At 42.7% G+C, this 23,075-nt stretch overlaps 1 protein-coding gene across 1 annotated transcript in view; it reads right to left on the bottom strand.

Annotated features, from left to right (window-relative positions):
* Nucleotides 1-23,075, bottom strand: part of zfhx3b (zinc finger homeobox 3b) — a 136,018-nt gene that overhangs the window by 45,657 nt on the left and 67,286 nt on the right. Inside the window, exon 5 of the mRNA XM_070832750.1 lies at nt 13,044-13,275. Within this exon, the coding sequence (XP_070688851.1) occupies nt 13,044-13,275 (232 nt within the window). The remainder of the gene's footprint in view (nt 1-13,043; nt 13,276-23,075) is intronic.

Below are 23,075 nucleotides of genomic sequence, written 5' to 3' on the forward strand. Positions count from 1 at the left end.
TATGCAGTTGTGTTTGTCTGCCCAAAAGCAAAGTTTTCAATGAGGCTTTGCATGGGATATTGTTAATGCATTTTCATTGGGGCATCAGCAGGAGGAATGCCAATATTTTACTAAGCCTTAATCCTACAAAACCTTAGCCAGTCATGTAGTAGAAAAAACACATGGATTGATAGTATGCACAAAAAAGGAAATGTAAAAATAAAAAAATCAATAGTAGTTCTTTTGACTCCATCGTCACCACTATTATCAGACTGCAGTATCAAAGGTGACAGGACATGAGAGGCAAAGCAGCAGCTATGGTGTGGTGAAACTACTAACACTAAACTAAACTTCACTAATGGATATCAAGTTCCAAAGGAAAATATATTAGAAAAAATAAACCTAGCAAATGCAGTTTGAAGACTGCAAATAACAGAGTATCTATCTTCTACTGTACTCTGCTGATATACTCTTTTACTTGAAGAAAGGCAGGGCCAATAGTGTCAGAGTTGAGTCTTTACTTTTTGGGATTTCTCGGCAGCCCCATTATCAAGAGCAGCCATCAGCACAAAGATAAAAGATCCTAATGGAGCTGGCCCTGGTGGAGATGAAAGGTGCAGAGATGGCACACTGTTATGAATCTCTAATGCAGCCCATGTTTCTAAGGTAATGACTGACTGGCCTTTTTCACAGGCTTCCCTGCTTAGGGCCCAGACAGTAACTGTCTCCTTTTCCTTGTCACTGCAGTAGCAAGGCAGTAACCCCATGGCCCCTTGCTCTCATTGGTTCTGGAAACCATCCTGAGAGGCTTTAGGAAAAAAGCGTCTTTGTTTACTTTGATTTAGTCAATGGATTGACAAAAATCAATTCAAAACAGCATCAGGGTTGAAAATAATAGTTCTTGTCATCACTGAATTTGACTTATGGTCTATTGCTACTAAAATGAATGGTAGTCGCTGTGATAGCAATGAGAAATGGCAGATGGCATAATTTTGGTGAAGCCACTTTATATTCAAAATAAACATCTCACTTTCATTGTGTTACACAGAGGACAATAAATCTTCTTTTCATACTTTCAGATGCTGAAATATGATTGTTTTACAGTAGGTTTTGGGTCAGGATGAGCAGAAGGGTAATGTAAGAGCAATTCCTTGTCAGGCTTTTCAGAGTAATTGAACTGACACTCATGAGAACCAATGTGCTTTTGAATGCATTACTTGGCATATATTCAGGCTTTTGTCCCTTAAACTTAAGCCAGCAAAAAATGATGCCCTTTGAACAACAGGGAGAGGTGAAAACACATAGTGAGAGAAAGAGCAAGTCTTCTCCCCAGTCCCTTTCACAGAACCTAATGGATTGTGAGCACTTAATGCATTAATCAATCAATATCTCTCACTGTACATCAACAACGCGACCAAGTTATGAATGACCTTTATAACAAAAAAAGGACACTTTAATACACACTAGATTGCTCCTAGGTTAGTAACTTGGGCCTGGTTTTTATCACGCATGATTACACCTTCAGAAGGCACAGAGCCATTAACAGTGCACTAAATATACTGAGGTTAGTTATGCAATTTGCACATGGCTGGGTCATGACAATTTCCTTGAGGTAAGATAATAACTTAGGTCCTACTAAAAAGAGGCCTCATTTATTCCGCTGCTACCTGCTGTTGATTATACATACTCTTTAAGGCACATGAATTCATAAGTATTAAATAGGAGTTCACATCCATTTTCTACATCATACCAAAGTCCACAAGTGCATTTTCCTTATGCATTATCTCATGTATTTGCTTGTGCATTATAATCCATTACAACTAGCAGGCTTGGTCACCAAGCAACATAAGAATTGCTTGGGCTTGCTATGAGAAGGCATCATGAAAGGTAAGTGCTCTTCTTTGTAGTATGCCTCAAGCACCAATTTAAAGATGGTCCCTATCTTTAGATAAAAGAATATGAAAAAAAAACTCAGTTGAGAGGAATCATTATAAGTACTGGACTATACTCCAATGGTAGCCCATTAAAAGTCATTTCCAATGTTACACCACTATCAAGGTCTATTCAGTAATCAGTCAGTCCGATTTGCAGTTGTTTTGTATTTGCTGATAGTGACACATGACAAGGAAAATAACTTCAAACATAATTGTTCCATTACCATTTCATGATGCTACAAAAATTAGTTTATTTACTACAAATCATTCATTGCACGTTTGCAGGACCTCAGGACTGTCTGTGAACTCAATCAGTTTGAATAATTTCTCATTAAATGATTGGATTCTATAAAACTGATAACACGAATATAAGAATATAAAGATTCTCTTCTCGGGGCAAAAGTGGACCACAGACAAAGCAGAAGAAAAGGTTCCTTTAGTTCTCTATCTTTATCTTTTTAATGGTGTGGATAAGAAACCAGGACAGGAAGGATTGAGGATGGTGATGGTGATGGTGGGATAATACAGGATAGGAGGAAGAGAGTGAAGTTGAGATAATCATGATGGGGGGCAATGGGGCATGTTTCTGAGTCCCTTCCTGAGCCTTGGTGGAGCGTGGAAGTGAAGCGTGGAGACAGAGTGGAACGGACAGGAGCTGACTGCAGAGAGCCAGAGAAAAGAGGAGCCCAGAACAAGAGCACAAACTAATGCTATTGTGGTCAATGCACAATGGCTCCTGCAAAGTGACTGCAGAGGGCTCTTAAACAAAGAAGGTATTGCCATTCGCTCTCCCCCACCCAATTAGGTTCTTTTGCCTAGTTTAACATGACAAAAACAGAGCCCATTTTACCTATTTCTGGCTGCCGCGCTGGCCCCTGTGCCACCTTAAATCGAGTAAGCCTCAGAGTGCTGACCTGTCTGTTAGACTGACAACGACTTGTGACATGGATTCAAGTACATGCACTGTGTTCTCCATTCTACATCTCACACACAAACATGGGCCCCATCTCAGCTTTCCCAAGTGCTTGAAATATTCACCATATACATGAGAGGAACACATTTCCAGAGAACCCCCTGTCACTAGGCACTGCTAAGGTTAATCATTATAATTCTTTTTCTGCTGATTATCACTGAAAAACACCTGGATTTTTTGTGTTTTGTTTTGAGGGAAGAGATTTTCAACCAGATTTGATGTCCCCATGCAAGCAAAGTTGATGCGTGTGCTGCTGTCAGAAGACATTTTTCACTGCAGATCACAGAAAACAAGGTTCTCTTGAGACAACAGCGGCTCATAATGTGCTTCTGGTAATAGAAAGTGAAAAGAAAAATGGGGTAAAAACACAAATTAGCTGGTGATCTCGTACCAGAGTCCTTCAAAGTAATCTAAAAAAACAATGTGTACAGTGCTAGCACTGCAGTTCTGCTGTTCTAGTATTCATATTATTGATTTCTTTATCAAACTTTAGTCATATTTTTAATTCCTAAAACACTGAAAGTAAAGAATAAAAATACTGAGCCCATGGCATAACGTTCTTATGTTTCAATAGTTATTTCTTGTAAAAATGCTAGTAAGGCTAAATACAGTGAGGACATTTTTGACATAAACACTCATTGATAGACGAAAATAACAGATGCCACTGTTTTAATCATAAGGTATCCACACCATCACTACCTAAAACTGGTTACAGGTGGTGTACTGTCAAGGTTCAGCACAATGCAACTAGCGAACACATGGATTTTAGTTGCTGCTTATAAGTTTAATGATTTTTCAGTATCCACTAATTACCACAAGCAGCTAACAGCTCATGTTCTTTTGAAATGGCTTTGAGTTATGAGTATTTCTGGATAAGCATCAATATACTCCATACAAACTGGCTATCCAAGCGCACATATATCACTACAATATTACAACTTAAAACACAAAACCATCTGCATCCTGAGTGGAAACTGGAAAGTCTTTTTATAGCAGCACTTGGTCTAACGTAGCCGTGTCACGCGAAAAAAAAAAAAAAGAACCTGAAATTGCATGTCCCTCCCTCTTGACTGTGCAGCGCAGCTGAATTGACTCGATATGCTCTCCTGTATGCTTACTGAGCAAGTAGCATGAAAATTGACCTTTGCTTGCTTTCTAAACAGTGGATTACTCATCTTAATACTTCCAATTAGTCAAGGTGGGTTTCTCGGCTGTTTCCAACTTATTTGCCTTCTCACTCTTGTTACTTTTTACAGTATGTTTGCAGATTTAGTTTTACGTCAAAAGAAATCTTTAAAGAATAACGGCATTCCTGAATTAACATACAAATCAAACGTAAAAAGCCATAAAATCCTTGCAAATTGCAACATTGGATTTAGAAATAATCACAAAATGACTAAGTATGCAAAAACTACCTTGAATTCAGCCAACAGACATATGCGGTTCTTAAAGCAGTTACCCTTTAGTCATTGTCTAAGACAAAAACTAGTAAAAGGTTCTTTTTCCTTTACTTTGCTGCTTTTAGTGTTAGCAAAAAAGACTGCTGTGAAGTCTGTCGGCCATGGTTATACATGTGCAAACTTTTATTTCTTTACTATCCATGTCTGTGTGAGAGGATGCATGTCTTGCCAAACACATGCATATTATAGAGGGAGCAAGTAATTAAACAATATTGCTAGTACATAAAAATTTCCTGCTGGTATTTGAAAGGGATTGATTATCGGTCCAAACCTCAGAAACTGCTAAAATGTTGTTTGGTAAATGGTTGAAATCATCTTGTTGCACTAAAACGTTTTTCCTTCTCCATGGCCATACTGGAACTCCTTCTCTTCAGTGTGCATTTACAGTGCAAATGCCTGGCTCCTGATTCATTTTCCTTTACTTAAATATCATCCATCAATATGCTCATCCAAGCTCCTTTGCTCCAAATGGACAGTTGGGGAGAGAACGTATTCACAGCCAACTTATAAAACAGTGGCGACAGAGCAGCGCTTCCTGCCAGACAAAGAGACTGTGAGAGATAGGCCATCAACTGGAACAGGAGGGACACCATAAATCTGACTGAGTCAAACAGTAAGAATATCCAAGATTCTCACAACACAAATACTATTTTGTCTCAGACTGTCATTGGGCAAGTGATCACATCTGGTTAAACAGAATCAGGCTGTTGGTAGGACTCCCTCAAAACCCAGACATCTTTTCTTTAAGAAATAGTGCCTTCACATGATCACCACACGACAAGAGACACTATACTGTATGTGCTCTGCTCATCAGCCCCAGTGTTCTTCACAACACTCATCTGAGAAAACCAGGTGCCTCAGGTTTATGGGATGATTCTCTGAAAGTAGGCAAAGACATAGATCTGAAGGTGATTTGTAATCAATGGCAGCCTTGGCTTTGGCCTTCACTAGTGATATCACACTCAAAGCGGTGTGTGAGAATTTCTGTCTGTCCCCAAGGGGACAATATTAGTGAAAGCTCTTCAAGTCCAGAATAATTCCCAGTATCCATCTGTGGAAGAGTTCCCTCTAATGTCACACACTACCATCACCAACACACAGTAGAGCCTCCCTCCCACTCATATTATCCTTTGGTGTTTTTTACTAAACTCATCCATTTCTCTTCATCCACCCTCCCCTGACCCTCCTCAGGTGGTGTGTAGTGTACTGTCAAGCACAGCGTGAATCAATGACTGGTGCTCACGCCCACAGGTAAAGGTTAGAAAGGTTCACTATTGAATTATTTCTGCACTTCTCTCATTGCTGCCATCTGCCTGGCTGCTTTTAGTTGATGTGTGTGAGGCACTGGAGGGAGGGGGGGGGGCTCTTTTTGTTAATGCACTCAAAACATGGACGCGTGTGTGTTTTGTGTTTATTCTGCCTGTGTCTGTATGTTTTTTGTCTGTAAGGATGTTTTCGGCAAACGAAACTAACATAACGTGGATTGGTGCATAACGCAACATGCACACATTTGTACTACACTTACTCACTGTTCACTACTCATGCCTATCTATCAGAGAGTGGATAATGAATCACAACATCTCTGCTTTCAGCCAGCCTTTGTTTCATCTGCCTTTATTCTAATGGAGCCTTCGGAGTGTGAGGGCAACATGCTGCTGGATAGGGCATCCTTCACTCTCTGGTTTTGTTTTGCTGTCAGCGAGGCCGATCCTCTCTGCTGGACACAGGGTGAACTCATCCATAGCACAGATCATGCCCTTTGATCCACCAGCACTCTCTGGGGGGCACAAACAGCCTTATTAAAAATGGCTAAATAAAACTTTCCTTGCCTCAACTCAATAGTTCCCAAACTTTACCCCTGCTTCCTCTCTGATGCTGCCTATGGTCAAATTGAGCTGCCTAATTCTGACAGCGAGCAGCACTGTTCAACCAATACCAAAACAGAGTAACAAATGAAGCAATCTCAGTGTTTAACAATTTATTGGTTATAGTTCCAAGACTACCTGGCATACACTTGCACTACAATCAATATCATAGATGAGAACATGCTGGATGTAAGATGATAATGTGCGCCTTAAGGGAAGGTTCAAGTAAGGAGCGTGCAGAAAACTATGAAAAAATAAAATATTACAACTACTTCATATTACCAGTAAAGAAAAGCCAAACAAGAGACTGCATTGTATTGCAGCCAAAAGTTATTCTAACAACAACTACACTGTAGAAAATGTGCTGGTTATGCATACTTTGACGAAGACAACCAACCAAAGTGGGTTTGAGAATTGAGGACAGACATAACTGACTCTTTGTGACTGTACTCACATTAGAAGAGTCAGTGGAGTCATGTTATTTACACTTGCGGAGAAGTATTTGTCCACGTAAATGCTGACAAAACCCCGTGTCACGTTCTCTAATAAGAAAATTCAGCCACTCATGCATTTTACACTTACCTCTGACTGCACTGAACATATTTTGAACTATACTGTACATTAGTCTTATGCTCTATCAAACACATCTCATATGAATCAGTCATTAAGGAGCTCTCAGATCTGATGGCCTTCTGCCTTAAATTGAATTGTTTCTCCTTCATCTCATGTACCTGTGTGGAAGTGACATGACTGCTGCTATAATTAAACCCATCACAACCATTACGCCTTCGTCACCTAATCTATTCTCTCCCCCACTGTCAGTGTCTGTCTGTAACCACAGACTTCCCATCCTCCGCCCTGACTGGCAGCCCCTATGGAGGCTGTGGTCACTCCGTGTGAGTGACGTGAGGGGCAGCAGGGCTACTGCATTACCTCCTCTCCCTCCCACCGAGCTCCTACTGATCCTGTGATCCAGCCCCTCATACCACCGATCGCCGCCTCTGCTCCAATATCCAGCAGCAAAGCCTCTAGGCCTGAAAATAGAACTCATTAACACGTTTAGTAAGTACAAATGAGATGACTGTCTCCTGATGGACTGTCTATCTTTTGGATCAGCTTTCAAGGAGAGTGTCTGGTAATGACAAGAGAGAGGGAAACCAATATTATAATGTGCTGCCAGTCTCCTCTGAAAATGGGCTTGATGACAGGGGGAGCCTCTCGCACCCACACACAGCCTGATTCTCAGTGCGGACACCTATGTGTGTGCTCATTTATAGGTATGCGAGTTTGCAAAATAAAATCTGGCGCATATTTACACCCACATGACATAACTGACAGTGAAATCGCACACAGGCCATAAAACATACAGGACACTCCGTGTGAGCGAATCTTCCCAAATACTGCCTTAAAAAGCCGCCCTCGTTTTGAGAAGCATTTGTTCTTTTAGCATGACTCAACTTGTCCTCTGTGTATTTATTACTTGTCTTATTGTCTCTTATCGTCTTTGTTTCTGTGTAGAAACACATTGCTGCTGCCTCTGCTCTCCTCTAAACCAGATCTAGGGTAGGCTGGCACACCAGGACTCAGACTTTGCCCACCTTCCAGCCCGGGGGCAAAGCTAGCCAGTATTTACAGAATGAGGGCTCAGTCAGGAGAGGTAGTAAAAATCTGGACACAAGACATTTTTATTCACAGCCTATCCCAGAATAGAGTGGTGGCTTTCTGGTCAATTTGCTATTACAGGATGAGCCAGCAGAGGAATTCATACCAAGCTTGTCCATAAAGCAGGGGGCACAGGAAAAGAAAAGACTTACTTGTGTTAGTTAGAGCAGCAGGGTCATATGAATGCTGATACACAACTGGAAAATCTATAAAGCCATCAATTTAGCTTTTTAATAAACGTCTAGTCTTTTGTAATATTTTCAAAATGAAAAGTAATGTATTTATGAATTTCCTGGCACGTTCTGTGGACAGCAAACAATTTCCTATGCTGCCTTGCCCTTCGGACAGGGATTAGAAGGCAGGCGACTGACGGAGGCCTGACTGAGCTGCAGGCCCTCTGGGGGCCTACTCATCCAGGCCTGCATAGTCCTCATCCTCATATCCACTCTGCATCACCAGGGCAATAACAGCCTTTATTAAAAGCGCATTGCAGCAGTGTCTGTCTATACAACTTACTTTCAGATTGGCTATAATGTGGCATGTAGAAAGGGTCTGGTGGTTAGGGGCTACAATATCCTGTTTCTGGAAAGGTTTACTTTGCATTTTAACAAGCATGAATAAAGGAGGACATTCCAGAAATGGCTACCGTCTGTTTTGCTCTTGCCTGTGGGGAGCAAAAGCTCAAACTATGGCCCTTGCATGCCATCAGAGTGTGGCCTGGCTCACCTCTGATTTTACCTGGCTTAAGCAGCTTTAGCTTAGCCACTGGACATGCAGATAGCTAGAGCATGATAGCAGGGGAGAGTCCTGAGAGCCCTGTTAATATGTTGCAAGAAAGTGGTTAGGAGCAGAGGGTGAGACAAAAAGATGAAGAAATGGCTCAATATAATTCATATAAGGTATGTTGTGTCGTAATTTTGACACGCTGAATGTCGACACAGCCTGTCTGCCATAACTAAATTTGAGTTGCAAGGTGTTGTGCAAACCCTTAAATGAGTGACTTTTTTTTCTATTTGCTTAATCAGTGCATTTTTTCACTCCACAGCCCATTTTCCGTCTTTTTTTCAGAGCTTCTTAAGAATTATGCATGAGGCACAGAGGGAGAGGGAGGCATGTGGGGAGGGAAGAGAAATGCCTCTGTTGTCAGGACAGGCCTTACTATTAGGTGTGTGACCCTGAAAGCGCACCCCTTTTAGCGAAACAAGCAGTGGATCTCATATTGGATACCACTATTATGCAGTAATTTGTATGCATCCTTTTGTCTCATTTCCATTTAATAAAGCGCACAGCTCGCCTGCCCAGTTTCTCAAACTGGTCATTAAAAGTAACGGTGATCTTAACTGGGGGCTTAAGTTCCACTTACAAGCTCTCATGGTGTGGTGGTTGAAACAACTGCAGAGTCAAAGTAAGATAAGCCCTCCCCAAACCAGTCTTTGCCCTTGAATACCCAGGCCTGTATGTCTACACAGACAGGAGACAATGACTGGTGGCTGCTCAGGCGGCCCCAGCCCCAGCCTTCTCCTTCCCAGCCTCCTAGACTCACAGACAGGGATTTCCTCCTGCGATGAGAGCCAAGCCGTCACAGCCCAGCGATCAAGGGCCTGCCATCTGTGACTGAGGCAGATTTACAGCAGGAGCTAATCCACACTGTCAGCCACGTTTGTTCTCCATCTCTGCCTCCTCCATATACATACATATAAACACACGTACGCCACCACTGAAAAATACTAATAATTCACATTTATAAAATGTTCTCTCCTGCATCCCTCTCGTTCTCTCTCGCACGCAACAAAGCAGACGTTTCTCGCAGAAGGGCATCCACCCTTCAGTGCATTTTAACTTTGCCCTTTTTAAAGGCATGATCTCATTCTGTTCTATGTCTAAAAAAATAACTTTAGTCGATTAAATGTTAAGAAATGAGAAACCTCAATGTGTCACAGAGTTATATGCCCTGGTGAACATCATTCATACGAAATAGGGTCATCATGCGCTCAAGTGTCACACTAGCTCTCACATGCAAGCTCCCCAAACTCATTCCCCCCAATTCTATTGCATCTGTTCTTCATTATTTTCCCTTATTCTCCATATACTGGCCTTTCTCATACACATACACCCCAATGCTTTACATTGTTAGCAGTCACCATTAACCCCTACACTTGACATCAACATGACACTAGGTTTTACCTTTTCTCTGTAACTACTAAACCTAAAATATATTTTGTCCTCATGCTGTCAAACCAACCGTCCTCACATGTCAATGCTTTATGGGAGTTTTACCATTTCCCTCTCGCCTTCTCTGTCACATACATGTCTCTGTTTTCTATTTTCTGTGTCTACCTGCCACCTGGTAATGAGCTGCTCTACTTAAAGCTAGAGGCTAGCACTAGTGCAGACAGTGATCTCTGCACGCAAGGGCAGCTGTGTGCAGCTAGGGTCCCTCTGAGGCCCCCTTTGTTTCCCCACAGATAAAGGGTTAAAGAAGACAAATGGAGGCGGGGCCACAGTGAAACATGCCTAAGCAGCACATTTTCAGTATGAGCAAGAATTAAAACAATGCATGCCTTTTATCCCTGCGTTAGTCTAATTGGAAAGAAACCTCATTTCTGCTGCCCTTGCTCTCCTCGGACATCCAGCCCAGAGGAGATATGTGGCACTGAATCCCTGCAGTCTGTGTTTGCTGCATCCTCATAAGAAACATTATGTAAAACACACCAGATCAGCTAAGAACAAGCTGTCATTCCATTGCTGTCATAGAAAAGTGTCAGTGGGCTACACATAAAGATCTCAACTCAAAGACATTAATGTATAAAATGGAGGGATTCAGGGGATTTTTTAAGAATTATGTCATGCTACCATTTAATACCACCTCTCTGTGTAATGCTGTCATATGTTTGATGATTGTTGTAAGCTTTTTGGAGAAAAAACAGGCTTCATATGTTTTGGGAATAATCCCAGGCAGGCTACAAGCCCAGCACCTAACGCCAGCAGAGAACCACTCACAGGATCACAGAACAGCAGCAGGCGGGGGAATTACTGTCTAGGTGACCCAGAAATCCAGGGGCAACTTTGTTTTAACAAGCCAGGGAACGTTCCACCACTTTAGCAACTATGCCTCAACCACAAAAAAAAAAGAGTCCTGTGCCACAGAAGAGCTAGCGAAGAGGAAATTAAATATTACACTGGGAGGGAATGGTTCAGCCCCACTGGAGGGGTGGGGCTATGAGACTGACCAGCTGAGTTGATGCTGTTGGAGAAACATTTGGGGTGTGAAATGGTGGAAGTGAGAGCCGTGGAGTCAGCAATTTTAGAGTTAATGTCTATAGATGATCCTTATTGGGGTAATTTGATCAAGATGCTTTGTTTTATTAACATAAAAATAGAACAGTTTGAGTTTGCATTGAATTGAAAACAATGACTAAGATCTAAATAATATGGGTCATAATCACTGATGTTGTTTTCACATTGTTAGAGTGGATTTTCCCTATGGGGGCTACTAATTAGTAAAATAGAAAAAATCTATTATATTGTAAAGCATTAAAGTGGTCCCCAAATTTCAAGGGAAACAAGAAAATGCATTACCTCCAATCCCATCAATCCCATCGTCATCAAAACACACAATCAGACAACAAAAACATTAAATCTAAAGCTTCCTAAATTCACTCCCTTTTAAATTTTGTTACATACTAGGGGTCTGTTCATGTATGTGAGGGTTAGTCTAATTTGATGAAGCTTTGCTGGAGGGTAACCACTATCTATTTGTGTGTCTGTCTGCATGTGTATATGTATGTGTGTGTGTGTGTGTGTGTGTGTGCGCGCGCGTGCATGGATGTGCAACGATACTGCCCACACACCGCCCCACTGCAGGGGACCATTACCTAACTAAGGCTCAGATACCTCACCCTGGCACAAACATGTGCATCAGCACATCAAAGGTTATAAGAGAAAAAACAGATTGACAAACACAACATCTGCTCGAGCAAAAAACAGTACCAATAGTACAACAGCTCCTCCTGTCTCAACAAAAAAAAGTAAATTCCCAACCCCCAGCCCCCAATCCTTTTTAACCCTAACGGCTCTTCCTTTTGCCTTTGCATGTTCGCTTGTCCACTGTACTGTAGTCATTAACATATTTGGAGTGCAGCGAGCAGAAAGCTTAATTGTCCCTAATTGCTCAGCTAAATATGTTCTCTAATGATTTGCTTCAGATCTGTGACTGCCTTTTGCGCAATTTCCCGGCCGCTGGCTTCATTATCCCTGCTTCCTTGGAACAAAGCGTCTTCACAGGCTGGCCTTTTTTTCCCCTGCATAACACAGACGGCGAGTATGTGTGCAAGGGACGTAATGGTTCCCTCTTGGAGGGACACACAATAGAGCCCCTTTGTCAGGGCACAGGAGTTAAAGTGATTGGAAAACCAAATCTCTGCTAAGAAAGAGTGTTAATTGACCACAGCTCACTCTTCCTAATCAGCCCATAATAAATGAGCAGTCGAGGCACTTTGTTTCAGTTATAATACTGTTGTTGTAGCTGTGTCTGTTTTTTGGTGTTCTTGTTGTTGTTGCAGCTGCTCCTGTTGTTCAGCCCTTCCTTCTCTGGCCTTAATGCTCTGTCTCAATATGTCTTTATTGGCTGAAAGGGACAGCTCCCATTAACAGGGACCTCTGCTTTTACTGCTGGAGGCAGACTTTGTAGGGATATTTGCGTTGATATGCATCTCAAATTATATCAATATCAAAAAGTCATAAAAAAAAATAAAGTTACTCTGTGGAAATTGAATTAAGAGCCATTACTTTTATCTCTGAATGCGAACCCTCTCCATCTTAATGCAGCTCAGTCAGTATAGAAATCCTGCTTCATCGTGTAATGTACTGTTCTTCCTATCTAAAAATAGTGATTTACAAAATTAATTAACAAAACAACACAAAACCCTACTAAAAAAGGTTTTGGCGTGATTTCAAGATAATCCATTAGGGTTCATTCGAGTAGGAAGTAAATGCAGGCAGATTTTGAGCAAAAAATTTGACAACTCAAGCATGTAAACTGTCTCAATTCAGCGGATGGATGTGTGTTTATGTGTACAAGAGAGAGCGGCATAGGTGCAGAGAGATCAAGAGAGTAAAACAAAGACGGACACATACACAGAGATACTAACACAGAGAGGCAGGTTCTGACCTGTGTCTGAAGAAGGGCATTTGCGAATGGTGAAGATGGAGCTGAGGTCCTCCTCCTCCTCCGGCAGGCCCTTCTGCAAGCGTTGTAGTTTCCTGAGGCTCTCACTGCGCTGGTGTTTCATGGAGCGCACATGCTGGATCAGGTTGAGCTTGGCCTTGGTCGAGTAGTTGCACAGCACACAATGGTAGTAGCAGGCATCCCCCTCCACCGCGTTTTCGTGCTGCTGCAGGTGCTGTGGGAGGGGATGGAGAGAGAGAGCGACAGAGAAAGAAAAGAACACAGAAAAAGAGAGAGAGGGAAAGAGAGAAAAAGAGGTTATTGTAGATGGCAGATAGCTGGCTAGGCACCACCGACTCACTTTCACTCACACAGTTGGCAAATGAACAAATCAATTCCCAATCACAGCCCTGTTGTTTAACATCCAGACCTCTTCCACTTCAGGACAACTGTTTGGACTGCTCACTTTGTCTGCCTGAGTGTCTGTATCAGCGGGCTAACAGGACAGGAGAGGCCTGGGAGGCGCGCAAATCTCAGGGGCCCAAGGGCGGGCAGGAATCACATCAGCCACCCTTCAAAAGCCGTGGGTCTGCAGCCTCACAGACGGAAGGGAGCATTGATCCCCTTCACTCAACAGAAGCCTCCCGTCTCTAAAAAGGAAACTCCAAACATCTGCTTGTTTCACGCATGGGATACTAAATATTGATCATGGTGAGTTAAATCCTCGCTCTCTCATAGAGAAAGAGAAGCAAAGTCAGTCGGTGGCGAGGCAGGAGGGGGATTTAGTACATTCTGAGAGAAACTGGAACATTCCACAACAGGACGACAACCTTCAGAGGACAGGAAATCAGCACTAGTATTGACCTGTCAACCCCAGAACTTCCTCTAAGACTCAACAGCAGGCCTGGTCCAGCCTTCAGCCCACCCTCTGTAGTGTCACAACATGCCTAACACCCCGTAGTGACACCATACCACCACAACCTCTTGTCGCACCACAGAGCTCCAGTCTAATTACCTCCTGCATGGCTCAATCAATGATGCAACGCCAACACAATATGACTGTGCCTGGTGTGAGAAACAGAGTTATTGACCACTACCCTAAAGAATCGCAATGATTGTTTCTGCATGTTTACAATAAAAATCCCAGACTCAGTATGGCCACTTGTGTCATGCCTGTCATGTGCCGCCTCTCATATCAAACTCTGCGGTCTCACTGTGGATTTCTGTGGCTGCAGTCAATGCCAATCGCCAAAAGCTTTCCCCTGTTTACTTTAATCTTCTTGGCCCCCATGTATCCTGTGAGGCATGCTGAGGCAACAAAAAATATTGTTTATTGTAATATGTTATCCTTTAAAATATACTGAACGAATAGGCGCTTTAAACGATTTTAATACATGCATGTAAATGGAGATGAAAATTGTTTAACTGAAGCCAAAAGAAGGATGAAACATGACTGGATACATATAACAGTAAATTGATGCTCTAAGCCACAATATCTTGAGATTGCAATTAAAGTTGGCTCTACTATGCACTGAGTTTTGTCACCAATTCTGCATTTAAAGAGTGTAAACCTCCCCATGTTCATGTACCTCATACCTCAGGCTCACACTTAGATAAAGGCTCAGAAAAATGAACCATTCATCAAGAAGAAACTGAACTGTCCTGTCCTGCACTGGATGGCCTGTTTGGCTGGCTGGAAAATGGAAAGCAATAGAAAGCAATGGAAACATTAGACATTTAACCACATTACATCTAAATCAGGTGTTGACAGCCTGGTGAAAAAAAGTCATAACAATATTATGCCTCCCTAAAATGCTCTTGTCCCTTTCTCCTAATGTTTAATTTTCTCGCAATATTGTAATATTGCTATGGGGTTTTCTGTGCTATTGTGTTTCATTCTCTTTGGTTTCATATTTCTCACTTCTACACCTAAAATGTGCATTAAGACACCGCTTCCAGGAAAAGGAATAGGAGTTTTTTTTTCCTCTCCTTTTTGTGAGCCCCACAGCTCGGTGTAATAGAGTTATTAGGTGATTGTAAAAGGCTCTGTGTCTCTGTGTGCTCTCCTTTCTCGCCTCGTTTTAAGTCATCCATGATGTCATGAATAGGTGTTGCTGGATATTGTGGGAGCCCTCCTCCTCCTCCTCCTTTTCCTCTGTGCACAAATATTGCATCAGAACTAAGGTAGACAGAAACCTGAGAGACAGATTCAGTTATAGATAACACCAAATCCATCATGCAAACTGCTTTGAGTCACAGCAGATGTCTTGAATTAAAAAAGAGAGTTCTTGCCGCAAATGACTCAAGGCTCCAAAAATCTACAAGTAGACAAGTTTTAAAAAAAATGACAGCACCTGACCGAAACTTCAAAGCTAGTCTCAGGAGGTAGAAAAAAAAATCCTGGGAGTTTTATAGTTTCCCATAAAAAGCACAGGGTTTATATAGGAGTGAACCTGAGACCGCCAGCCTCAGAATCGGCCATAACTCACTATAAAACTGACTGGCCAGGAAGATGGCCTCAACAGGGGCAAAACTGGCCTGCCCCGGTGCTTGTAGCTCTGTCTACAATGTCAAATGGTTACACCTGTAAACTACCACTTTCACCATCTCTGCACTGGCCATGACCCAAGGCAGTCCGGGGCATTTTAGAGTCAGTGAACAAGGTGTGAGCTCAAACCAATGAGTGATCAGTGGGGTGGCCCCTGCTCATTCAGTATTCCAGGGAAGACTGACGCAAAAAAACACCACAGTGCCTACGAGAACGGCTTAGCTCGGCCCATGAGAACAAAAACCCTATGATAATCACATGCACAAACTTTCTTGAACATGGATTCTCACTGGATTCCATTGCAATTATCCATGTGAGAGACTCCTGGGATCACATCTGAGAGCGCAAACACAGTATGGACACAGTACACTCGCAGTCCATCACTGTCTCTGGTTCACACACACATGCATTAACACACACTTTAAATGTGAAACATAATAATGCATGAGACCGGGCCTATGTCTGTTTTCTATGAACCTGCACTGAAGCCCCTGGTTGATAAATCACCTCCAACTGGAGTGCAGGAATTTGGCGGCTTAATGAAAAAGTCATGTTGAGCGGGGAGGAGTTGGTCGGCCTGGCTCTGGGGTTTCTAAGCGCCCTATCGAGGCCCCAACAGGAGGGGAGCTGTGGAGCATAATGGGGGAAGCTGGCTGGGTCGGTGGCATGGATTCAATACCACTGAACTGTCTGGGAATTTACAGCAGTCATATAGGAGATTCAGCTGAGCAAGTACAAATGTGAGAGTGCATAAAATGCAGTGATATACTCAGTTGGGCACGGGAGACATGCTGTGTGCATATGAATGCACTGTATGTGTGGTCTGATTTAACAGATAAGACCACAAAGACAAGTGTCTTGAGGCACCTTCAGTCATATTGTAGTTATACTGCAGTATTCTAAAGGAAAGATGTGAGTCCCTTGTAGTGTGCTACTGTAAAACTGAGGCTTAATTATCTGGTTGTTTTACACATTTTTACATGTAGCATTACAGATTTCTAAGCTTTGTTTTATACTGTGGTGGTTTTCATAGTTTAAAAATGCAGTCATGGTTTTTCAAACCTCTCTCTTCCATGGAGCACCTTATCTCTTTCTGTGGAGGCTGAAGCAGTGCTCTGTGCTTTTTCAGGTAAAGAGGGACAGGGGCGGTGTGGGCACCACCCCATCCTCTCTCTCACAACTCTACAGTGCACCCTGCCCTCTGAGTGGGCAATACGTGCCTGTATCATTTTCACCACCCACCCAGAGCACTGCATACATCTGCATTTCCATCCACTTAAATGCAAAGTAAAAGTGCACCTTTAACACAAAACAGTGTGGTTGCTGAGAGAGTCCAACTAACACAAGATAGAGGTGGGTATTACTGGAAGGGTGGAAGGGAGACAGAGAGCCGGTAATACCAAAGAATGGCTCCCAATGGAGCTGTATAATACAGCATGTACGCGCAATAAACACATATGAAAGTATAGACAAAAAGAACATCAGAAATGTACGCACACAAACATGCACATGCAGACTCTCACACACACAGCCACATACCATTATGATCATACCCTAATTTCCACCATTAAATTTGGCAGTGCTGTTAATACAAAATTAATGCATTAAAACAGATGACTATCTGTGAGCTAAATAGCTATCAATTCTAAGAGAGCTGCCAAATTCCCTCTGTGAGAGAGCCAGTGAGTATCTGCCTGGATATTGCTTTGTAACTGTCTGCCTGATTCTCTGCACTAAAAGCTGATGTCTGTGTGTGTGTATGTGTGTGTGTGTGTGTATGTGCGCACACACCAGCTTCACGGGAGGCTTACACTGGTTAAAAAAAACTGCAATTCACACCTGACGCCATGCAATACACTGCAATAGAGCAGACATGCCTTCTTATATAAATGGGAAGATTTAATCCTCAAAAATCAAAGGCAGGAGTCAGATTCTCACTATGACCTGAGAGGGAAATATACAAACTAGTTCTTGGCTTGAGACGTGTTAGAATAAGTCAAGCAGCACCTTTGTTATTCAAACATAGTGATGTCATGGCAGCAATTATAACCAATGAGGTAACCATATTTCACTGTGAAGGAAGACAATGTAATGTGCCCGTTGGGTTGGAAAACACACCGCGGCCAAAGGGAGATGAAAACACCCTTGTGTGACTTAAGTCTCACTGTGTGACAACTTTGGCCATTGTATATATGTGCAGTGTACTGTTCAGTATATGTTGCTATCCTTCTGAAAAGGTAGTTGCTGACTAAAGCTGAAGGTTATAAATCAGGATTAAGTTAAATCTACAAACAGATTATCTTAATGATGAGCATAAAGTTTGGGGTTAGGAGCTAGAGAATAAAAGTATTTTAATGCAATGACCCCTTTCTTCCCAGCAGCAGTGTATTTGTACATGTGCAGAGATTTGTTAGGGACTTGATTCTCATAAATCTGCACTCTGGGATTCCCCTGGAATGTAAGCAGGTTATTTAGGAAAGAAAAACAGAGTGACTGGAGTCAGGGAGCGCTTGCAGTTTGGCCTGTGATTCCCTGTCTGCCAGCAGGACGCACAACAGCTCCAACCACAGAGGCCCCACTGGGTGCCAAGTGCGGTGACTGCTTTGAATTAGCCACTGCAAGCTGCAACATGCCTAAAAGTTAGGTTGTGGCTTAAGGGGACTGTGTATTCCAGGCCCAAACTGCCTACCTACTGCTTCCTGAACCTCATCTCCACCCTTGTCCTTTATTCTCCTTTACTCAGCCTAATCCCTGCCACCTCTCCACCGCATCCTGCCGCTTTGTCTCAAAGCCCATAAAGTGTTAAGTTGCTTCCTCTACTGCCTAGGTGTAGAAATGATCCATCTCTACCAGTGAATAAAAACAGGCTGCATATTTGTCTCTGGGAGGGAGGAAAGAAACAAAACGGACCTCTGTGTCGTAAGGGAGGGCAGCGAGGTAAAGATGGATCACTGTAGGTGTCCTTGGAGAGGATGACTTAACATAGGCCTATGAAGCAAAGTAGCCTGGGAGGGGTTACGGAGACACTTAAAGACAATACAGCTACTGGTACTCCACACCCACCACTCTTACTTACTTTAACATTAAATAAAGCAATAATTATTGAATTCCGTTTGAATGAGTAAGATGCTAGAAAGTAAACAATGGGAACATAATTGCAGAGGGAAGGCAATCAATGCAGGCAGTCATTTGGGCCATGTTGATTGTGTAGGCTGCTGTATGTGCTCTGTGCGTGTGTAAGTGTGTGCACATTTGTGTAGCTGTAGCAAATCTAAGGTGAGCTAAGGGGAGTAAGTGCTGTGACAAGGAGCTGAGTAATACACTCTCCCATACGCACGCACAAAACAAGAGTTGGGTAATCCCTCCTTCAATAATGACCCAGGGCTCTAAACAATAGCCCTCAATCAGCTGATCAATGTGTCCACATAATTCATGTGCGAGTCACTGTCTTTGAAAGGGGAGGAGGAGGAGGATAAGCAAGCGGGCGGTAGAGAGATCAATGCCCTGTGTGGTGATAACGAGCCTGGGCCTATGCCCACAGGAGCCCCACACTGGCGTCCAGGGTCTCTCTCATTAAGAACATTTGGATAAGCATGGCTATACATACATAATGTGCACTTGTAATCGTAGCCAGTTAAACACATTTCCCTCCTTAATGAGCTTGGTCCTGCTTTTGTGACACACAGTCTCCAAAACAGGCAGGAAGTGATGTCAAGAAGAAAAAAAAACAGGAAAGCAAATTAACAGCAAGCTGTTGGCCTCGTCTTTCAGTAGCTAATTAACAGCTTAACCTCCTGGTGCTTTTATGAAAGCCATGCTGGGAGGAGCTTGCCAAAATTGCAGTACAATAAGTTTGCCTGCAGGAGGCGAGAGCAGGGTGGAGCCATGGGGGTACCCAAACAACTGTTACAGCCACTTGATGACATGTGTACTGGCAAGGTACCATCTGGAACCTGAATGGGGCAAATCAGGACCTGCCCTGGCCCTTCTCTACATTACACACAGTACTGTGTCAACATTGCAAACCTCCATTTTGGACAGCGGTGACAATAATTACATGTATAGCGCTGGGGAGGAACAATTTTTGATTTTCATTTTAGCAAAACAGGGGGGCACACAGCAAGCTGAAATGTTAGGATTTTGAGTTGGAATAATAGTTCATTATATTAATAGCTCAGTGAGGACTTTAATGACGCTCTTATTACAGTAATAACTCATAACATTAGGTCTCATATCAGGTTTACCTTGTAATGAACATTTTGGCTGTGACTGTGCTGGTAAGAAAGCAGATAATAGAAAACTGGAATATCTCAATCTCTTAAAATGTAGAGGCTACAATGAGATTTAGATAGAGAACAGTCAGGTCTGAGTTAAAAACACCTGCTCTCTGCACCCATCAGTATTTGTCCCAAGCAGCCAAAAATGACAGCATCCTGAGGCCACTAATGTTGCCCCGAAAACCACTCCCTGTCTTCTGGCTCAGAAATTGGGCCGGCGTCACATCCAGCGTGGCAAGTCTTGCAGTGCCTTGTGCTATGGATTACATCTTTGGGTATACAACGCTTTTAAAATGCCTCCTGTAACCTGATGATGTTAGGCCATGGACATCTAAAGCTATCAATCAAACAGAATCCTCGCCTATCTCTATGACTTCCATGTGATTTCGAGGAAGATCTCAAGAATGTATGAAAGGCATTACGCTGGTTGGAAGTGTGAGCTCATACTAGATAAGGACTACATGACTGACTACTCAGATCAGGAGCCGGCTGTACTCTAGGTCACTGATGTGTTAGGGTAAAGGCGGACACAGACCTGCGCCCACACAGCTGACAAGACTCTCCAACACCTCCCTGCCTCTCATTTGTCACTTGCCATTCAGACAATGGCAGCGTGGCCTTGTGAGCAACGGCGAATGTGGGCAGCAAAAAGCTTGTTAGATGGAGATGAAGGATGAAACAGAGTTTGGAGAGGGCGGAGGTGGATGACCTCTATAAGAGTGAGGGAGATGATGAGTTGGGGGATAGGGGGGTGTTGGATATAGATACAGGCAAACACCACTTGTAATGATTAATGCAGTCAGTGAGAATTAAATTCAGAGCAGGAACATTACCCAAACACAATTAGTCCTCGAGAACAAACATCACACTATGCTGTGAATGCAGATAGATTGCCATATCATTGTGAGGGAGTAGCTATGAAAAGTCAAAAGGACTACGGAGGTAAAAATCAACATGTCTGATGTGGCTTTCTTAAGAGTCGTTGCTACAATTATATGTCCTCATCCTGTTTTGTTGCCTACTATGACCTAGAAAAAGGCCTTAAATGTGCCCACAGCTGTAGGGGTGACCAAAAGCCATGCTTACTGAACTGCAGGTCTGCCCACACTCTTGATTCTAAGCCTATTGTCATTAGCTGATCTCCTGTTCCACCTATTCGCTGACGTAACGGCAGAGGGGAGACACAGAATCCAGTCTCCTCAGGCTGGTATTATCTAGCTTTCACCTCTGGCGTTCTCAGTTTGGTAGTGTAAATATTTCATTACCACATAATTGGTTGCTGCTTCAGGCTACGCAATAAGGCTGTGATAGCTGTAACACTGTATGTTTTACGACTACCCTGTATCCGTTTTTATGTAAAATTCATAGAAATGTGTTTTTGGGAGAGACTGTTTGAGATTTCGTGAGGGGAAATGTTTAGTTGTTCATGCACTGCCCTCGCACAACCTCGCTAGAGACACCAGCTAATTAAGAACAGTGATGATGTGCTCAGCCAGTGTCAATATTTAACCCAGTCTTACGCAGCTATCTTTATTAGCAGCATTGCGCTGACAAAAGGAGCAACATGGCCTTTGAGAGGTCCTCTTCTTAAAATGAAAATTAATGGGGTGGAGTGGGGTTGAGTGGAGGTGAATATACAGAGTGGGTCTATATGTGGGCTTATTTGCATGGAACATGAAGTACCTTGCTGGAGTGAAACTGCTGTTGAGGGTTCTTGAAGCAATTCATACAGCAAACACCCACCAGTTTCACCTGCCAACCCTTCCATACCAGGAAACTAAAAAGCAGCAACTTTAATGAGTGAAAACCTGACATTGCACCTTTAGTGTAGACTATAACCTGCAGATAAAAAGCTGAATATTCTTAAACTGCATGAATAATGCCTGTGCTTCTTTAATTTGTATTACTTAGGTTGTTGGGGTCTTTGTACAATAAGAAAGTCATACGTCTTTAAGCTATTACTTTTTTCAATTAGAATCCTATAACCAAAGTGCAGAAAAGACACAGCTGTTGTACCCCCTCATAAGGACCAAAGTTTGATTTTTTCTCTTCACAAGACCCATAGTAGCCTTTGACCTATGCCCACAGGGAGGTAGTGCACTTGTATTGAAAAATGGTGCTCTGTGCAGCTTCCCATGAGCATAGCCAACTCTATCACTAATACATATGGGCCTTGCTAACAGATTTCTTTACAGGGTCATTCTGTTGGGCCTGCTCATTAGCCAAAGAAAAAAAAAAAAACATAACAGCACCTTCCATAAAAAAAGAGACAAAAGTGCTCATTGATCAGGATGATCAATTGAGGATCAATAACCTAAAGCCTCATCATTCCCAGTGCTGCATAATTGCAGCTGAGATATAGTTGTCATCACTAAAAATCAAACACAGACTAATTGGAAGAGGCCTATTGCTTTGGTCATGCTGGCAAAAAGCTTTGCAAAGCCTCAGAAAGACTTGTGATGGCCGGTCATTGGAGCATCCCAAAATAACTGCTCATGCCATTAGCAAGTGTCATCATGGAGGTCATTGTGCTGGCTGCCCATTTGGGGACATTTAATACAGGGCATAGCAAACTACCACACAGGAGCGCTTTGTATCCTGTCTCATGTAACTTGTGCACATAAGTTATAAGATCACATTAAGCCCCAATTTTATAGGACAACTTGTGATTTTAATCTAATGTTTTGGAGGAATGTCCTTATTAGACAATTTGTTGCTGACCCCTGTGGTAAGCAGTGATCAGGAAAAAAAGATGTCATTTTCCACTCCAGTAGTTGAGCACTACTGTAAAGAGGCTTAGAGAGCTGGTAAAGCAAAGAGGCGTGCCTGATATAATAGATATTTCACAGCCTGGCATCGCAACCAAGCTGCCCTTACTGGCTACACCATATACACTGCTCAATCGTGCAAAAAATCTCAAACTATACTTCAAAGCCTACCACTTTCCCCCTTCCTGTTTATTGATTACATAGAGCTCTTGTTCAGTAATTGTGCAGTAAATCAAGCATGGTGAGCACTAATCTCAACCCCGGGAGGAAAGTGTTAAAGGTAAAACCTGCTGAAAAGTGCATAATTACGGAGCTGTGCTCAGCCAGGAGAGAGAATATACTCCTCCCTCTCACATTTCTCACACACTGCCTGTCTGCGCAATCAGAGGCAGCAGGGAGAGGGGTTGGCAGAAGAGCAACGGGAAGTGTATACAGTTTCTAA

The sequence above is a fragment of the Pempheris klunzingeri genome, chromosome 1 (genome assembly GCF_042242105.1).
Source record: "Pempheris klunzingeri isolate RE-2024b chromosome 1, fPemKlu1.hap1, whole genome shotgun sequence".
Taxonomy (NCBI): domain Eukaryota; kingdom Metazoa; phylum Chordata; class Actinopteri; order Acropomatiformes; family Pempheridae; genus Pempheris; species Pempheris klunzingeri.